Source organism: Solanum lycopersicum, chromosome 7 (assembly GCF_036512215.1).
Source record: "Solanum lycopersicum chromosome 7, SLM_r2.1".
NCBI classification, from domain to species: Eukaryota; Viridiplantae; Streptophyta; class Magnoliopsida; order Solanales; family Solanaceae; genus Solanum; species Solanum lycopersicum.
In genome coordinates, this window is record NC_090806.1 from 54,555,854 (window position 1) to 54,561,968 (window position 6,115).

Sequence of the window (6,115 nt, forward strand, 5' to 3'; positions counted from 1 at the left end):
TTGTTTTATTAGTTAACTATGTCTTTGCCGTTAAAGTGAAGTTAATTTTACCCCTATGACTACTAATCTCACCATATATACCCCTCATTTAATTGATAGCCCCAAATCAATTCAAATTAACCCGATTTCAATTAAAATTATCCGATTTTCTCTTTTCAATCCAAACCCGACCCATTAAACCAAATGAATCATTATCAAATTAAAACCCAAACCCATTTTTTCTAATATTCTTTCATCTTCTTCACTACATATTCCCACTCTTCATGAAGATAGACCAGTCCTGATGCTGAGAAGCCAATTGACACGTTTTCATCCGTGACAGATGAAAGATCGTAGACTAAGGACAGGAGAGGCCGGTTTGGTTTTGCAATGTGCATTGGAGCCATTGTGACATTCATATGCTTATCCGCATAATCATATTCCACCCAAACTTGCATTTGCTGACCACTAGCAAGAGTTAAGTTATTGAAGGATTTCCCATTACTGGTATAATAACCAGCCGACTTGGCTATTACAGACTTTAGGCCATTGATGTCAATGCCAACATGAGTTCAGTCAATATCATCAAACCCACGTTTCTGCAGCGTGTCAAACTCCACCGCTACAACGTAATAATTGTCCAAATATTCGTTATTGCTTAAATCTACAGCATCTTGACCAAATTTACCTTTAAAGTGAAGAAGAAGATGAAAGAATATTAGAGAAAATGACTTTGAGTTTTAATTCGGTAATGATTCATTTGGTTTAGTGGATCGGGTTTGATTTGAAAAGAGAAAATCGGGTCAATTTTAATTGAAATTAGGCTAATTTGAATTGATTTGGGGTTTTCCGTCAAATGAGGGTATATATATGGTGAGATTAGTAATGATAGGGGTAAAATCAATTTCAATTTAACGGTAAATACATAGTTAATCAATAAAACAAAGTTAAGGAATATTTTTGACCCTTTTGCATTTAAAAAAAAAAGAAAATAGACCACTTTAGTGAAACTCGATTATATATTAATCATAGAAAAATCAGTTTATTGACAAAAGATTCAAACATTTTGAAGTAAAAAATTACTAAACAAAAATATAATATAATATGATTAAATAAAAATACAGAACAAGAAAAATAATCTTATTATTTATACATTAGAAGTAATTAAATATGTCAAAAATTAAGTGTTCACATTATTCATATTTGGATAATACCTTTAGGAATGATGGTAGATTGGTCTTCTAGTTGCAAAGATACTGAAATTAACTTTACCACCCCAAGCTTTCCTTTTATTTTGTTGTAAATGGACAGTGGCATAAGATTGATCGAGGCATCTGAATTGCATAATGATTTATCAAACCGAGCAATTTTTATTTTGCATGAAATAATAAAAGTTTCTAGATCATGACATTTATGAGGCATCTTTTTATGAAGAATAGCACTGCAAAATGCATGCAACTTTAGAACAAATGTTTCCTTTCAATTTTCTCTTGCTAGACAAGATATCTTTATAAATTTTTGCAGATCACCTCTTTGAAAGGAATATTCACATGAAAGTTGCTTCAGCATCTCTAAAGACTTATGAAAACACTCGTCAAGATTCTCCCATTTCATCTTCTAATAAAAAGTCAATACAGAGATGTGTTTACAATCAATTTTCAGTTATTACTTCTCCATTTTGAAGTTCGCTGGATTACCCTAGTACTTTTGACTTCACTGTATCTCATCTTGACTCTTTTTGCTTCAAAATATTTACTTAAGCAACTATCCTTCTACATTTTATCACTTAGCAAAGTTAGAACCTTCGATTTCTCAATGTTCCTCTCTGTATCACTTAGAAGAGTTCAAGGGTGACCCTAAGATATTTGATTGATAATATGTTCAATTTGCTTTTCTAAATTTCGAATAGAGACACCTTGACATTTGATGTAACGTGAGTTTACAATATTTTTGATGCATTACACTTAGAGTTTGTGTGTGTCTTGGGTTATTTTGTTATTAGATATAATGTTTTTATGTAATTTTTTGTAGGAAATTGGTTTGGAAGGAACGACGATCCGTATGTGATACACTGTAGGTGAAGTTCAGGTAAGTCTGACCAAGTGTGAAACTACAGTGGCAAATGATGCCCCGTGGAGTGAATTACAGATCGTCTGGTACATCCGTAGGTAGTTTATGATCAGAAAGATTGAGTTCTAGTACCTGAACCACGGAGACCTACGGATCGAAGATCTTGTCGTCTGTCACAACCACGTCCTAAACTATTTTTCCTTATTTTCGTTTCCTAGTTGTTTTAGGATTTAAATACTACAAATATTTGTTGTTATTTACGTTTTTAGGTGTTAGACTATATTGAAGACTTTTGTTTTGGTCTTTTGGTATTATTTTGCAAACAATTTGACATTTTAATTGGGGAAGTTATTTTATGCAATTTGCACTTTAAATTTCAATTTAAGATTTCGGTTTTCATCTATTCTAATGGTAAGTTAGGATTTCTTTTAACCCTAATATGAATTGTGAATTCTCAAGCATAAGTAGCTAAATCCACAATTAGGGTTGTGAGAATTATGAATAATTAACAACACATGACTAATAACTACGTAATTCTTGAATAGTATTCATGCATGTATTGTTAATTTTATCGTTTAAAAGTCTTTCTGGTGGTGCACAACGTTAGAACTCACTTCGTTCCTACTTTCCTTACCAAGGAGGTAATGAATGAGAAAAAAGATTAAAAATAGAGATTTAGTTAAGGATTTGCTGCTATCTAATAGTCTAACTTTAATCAATTGACATGAGAGTGAATACCCAACTCAATCGACATAGTGACTAATCTAGTTAAAGGTAAGGATTAGTAAAGCACATGCGCGTAGACTTACCAAGTTGTGAGTGACAGTGTCACATCCGGGAATATCCCCTAGACGTAACAAGCATCGTCGTCCTCTTTGAGGACTAAGACTAGCCTCTTGCTTACATCATTACATTCATAGGTCAAATTTAGCGGAAAATTTAAAACTTTGCATTACTTCTACTCAGAGGTTTACATAGGCCTCTACATACACAAAGTATATGTATCATGTATGCATACACCCTTCGTATAGGAAGATTACTTAGTCTTCTACTTTTATTGCACATAGATATATAAAAAATATAACATAGTCATAATAGTCGTCTTATCTCATAACCATCTAATAAGAGTATATCAAATTGGGCCTAACCCATATATCAATTCAATAAGACCACATATATGCCATACAAATGTTTAGTACTCAATTGAAAGGAAAGAACATAAGAGTTAAACTCATAACAACTCCATTAGCTATATAGTGGCATCGTCCTCAGAAAGTGAGGACCTACCCTACTTGGATGATCAAGATATCCAAGTCTTTTTCAAGTCGTCATCAAAGGCACTTCTATGACCGGAACCTAAAATGTTGGAAAAAAGGAAGAAATGGGGTTAGTACACCACTTGTACTAAGTATGAGACCATATGCACACATATTATCAAATCATGCTAAAAACGAACCTTTTTTGAAAACACGCTATTTTATCCTTTCGAAAACTTTATACATATTCAAAAAGACCATACCAAATCAATAAGACATAGTCATTAAGTCATAGGCACGTACATCACAAGATCAACAACATTAAACTAGTCAAGTCAACATGCATATATACTTTGAACACATAGTCAAGTAACTCTATTATCAAGTATAATTGCAACATGCATGAATATAAGTACATTTCAACATAACCAAAGCAAGACAATTAACCATGAACTCTTATCAAGTCAACAAGTGTCACGACCATGCAAAGCCCCATAACCCTACTCAATCAAGTAACTCAACAAGAATCATGACTAACTTAGTACTTCACATATCATAACATTTAAGAGTACGTAACATCATACTTTAACAATATAGACCAACACATATTCATAAGTGACACCAATCAACATATAGTATCAACAATGTGCAAGTTCATCATATATATGTCATATAGCATTATAAGCATATTAATGTTTGGGTAGAGTCTCATACCCCTACCTAGACTAAGCTAAAACCCTTAGGTCATCTTAGTTATATTTCATTCCTCTAATTCATTTTACCTTTTAGGAACATCATTCCCTAACCGATATAGACCACATGAGCTAATGTGGAATTCGATGTCATAAAATCCTACACCGAAAGAAGGCGGACTACTTGTCAAGGTAGTACCAAAACATGAATATAGCAACTACGTGGATCTACTAGCTAGTATTCCTATGGGGGCAACATAGTTTAAGAACTATGAGATATAGTTGCGACCCTCTTTATGCTACATACATTTTAGTCTCCAATATCAAGAGTACATTAGTGATCCTACCTTCCCTAGGTGGGAAGGGACACTCCTCACTCTAGTTCACTCGGTGCTAAGCTAGAGTCCCTTTTGAAATGCCTTTAATATCTTTATTAATCATCATAACTTAATGTAGGTCATAGGGTCTAACCCTTGTATAACATTATCATCATCATAGCTCAATAGGAATTTCATGAGTATTGTCCTTTTATCACTATTCACATAGGTGAGATTAACACATTAGCATTTCATATCATGATAAGACACATTCGTAAATCATTCACCATCCTCATAGCACTTACATCTTAAGCTAACACCTCACAAATCATAGTCAAGACATTTCAATTCAACATCATACCGTCCTATGAATCCTAATACAAGGCATAATCCAATACAACATCACGACTTAATCACAATTAACCATAATTTGAAGTAAAAGATGGGGATCACACGACTTACCAAGTCTCCTTCATAATTCATCATCAAGGTATTACCATCAATCCTTAAATTCAACAAAATTAGGGTATAAAATAATCATAATTCAATGACCAAAATGATATCAAGTCTAAAAGAATCACTACATCACAATTCAATACTAGATCATAGCTTAAGACAAGATACTCAGGTTAATTTGAAACATACTTCATAACCTAGATCAATTCTTAAGAACTAGCATGAAAGGAATATAAATCACCCTAATTCATTCATGATTTGTATAACAACTTCATCTATTAGTCATTCAACCAATAACTAAGTCAATTGAACCAATTAAATACAATTCATATCAAGATCATAACCTAGAGTTAAGGGGTAAATGTCATCTTCTACAAACTAGATCAAACCATCAAGATATATCATAATTGATTTAAGATACATATTATCTATTTATCATATCCAAAGCAAATTATAAACAAGTCAATTCATAACATCAATTTCGTATTGGATGAAAACCCACTTGAAAACTCAACTTTTGAAATCAATTTGATGGAACCCTTTGAGGAAAGAGGTCTCAAAGGTGAATTAGATTCCATAACTTGATAATTGATGAAGATATATGGTGAAAATTGACTCTTTGAAGCCCTTAAAACCTCATCTAGCTTGGTCTCCAATGATGTTCTTCACCAGAGAGAGAAAGAAGAGAGAAAAAAGAGAGTTTTGTTTTGTGAGTTGTGATTAGTCTATGGGTTGGGGTATTTATATGTGGGGTTAATTAACTTAATTAGGCTTCACTTATACCTTAAATAAATATCTACCCCCTTAATTAATTAATTGGAGTTAAGTGAAAATGTGCGGGAAATTACAGTGACCACAAATGACACCACGATCGACGGATCTTGGGTCAATTGACGACCCCTGTTCCCTTCTGTGCTGCACATCCATCGTCTTGGTCAGAGACTGTGCAAATGGAACCTCCAGGTTTTTGGCTAAGTGATCATCGACGGTGGCATTGATGCCCCGTCGATTCACCAACCACCCATTTGTGGCTTCCGTTGGTGACACTGTCTTTTGACAACTTTTGCCCATTCTTGCAAGGGTCCTTCTCAAGGTCCCTTTGTTTGTCCTTGGGGAGTCATACCCCAAAGTTTTGACCATGAATCAACTTAAACAAATTTTAGACACCCTTCTACCAATTTTCATCATTTTTTGACTTTTAAAAGCTAGTCAAATAGGCTAAGGCATGCTAGTACCTCATTGAACTAGTTTCCGGACGTCATGGACGTTTTGTTTCTTAGTTTTCCTAAATGACTTATAATCATTAAAATAGACCGTAAAACATGGCCTAAACCTTATAACACCT

The 6,115-nt window shown here is 33.6% G+C and overlaps 1 protein-coding gene across 1 annotated transcript; it reads right to left on the reverse strand.

The window, feature by feature from the left end:
• Positions 1-221: 221 nt before the first annotated feature.
• Positions 222-5,841, reverse strand: LOC138337504 (putative L-type lectin-domain containing receptor kinase V.2). Its single transcript, XM_069287419.1, has 3 exons — positions 5,619-5,841; positions 571-667; positions 222-483 (listed from the first exon to the last, which is right to left on the reverse strand). The coding sequence occupies exons 1-3, from the start codon at positions 5,839-5,841 to the stop codon at positions 222-224; spliced, it is 582 nt and encodes a 193-aa protein (XP_069143520.1).
• Between the last annotated feature and the right edge of the window lie 274 nt (positions 5,842-6,115).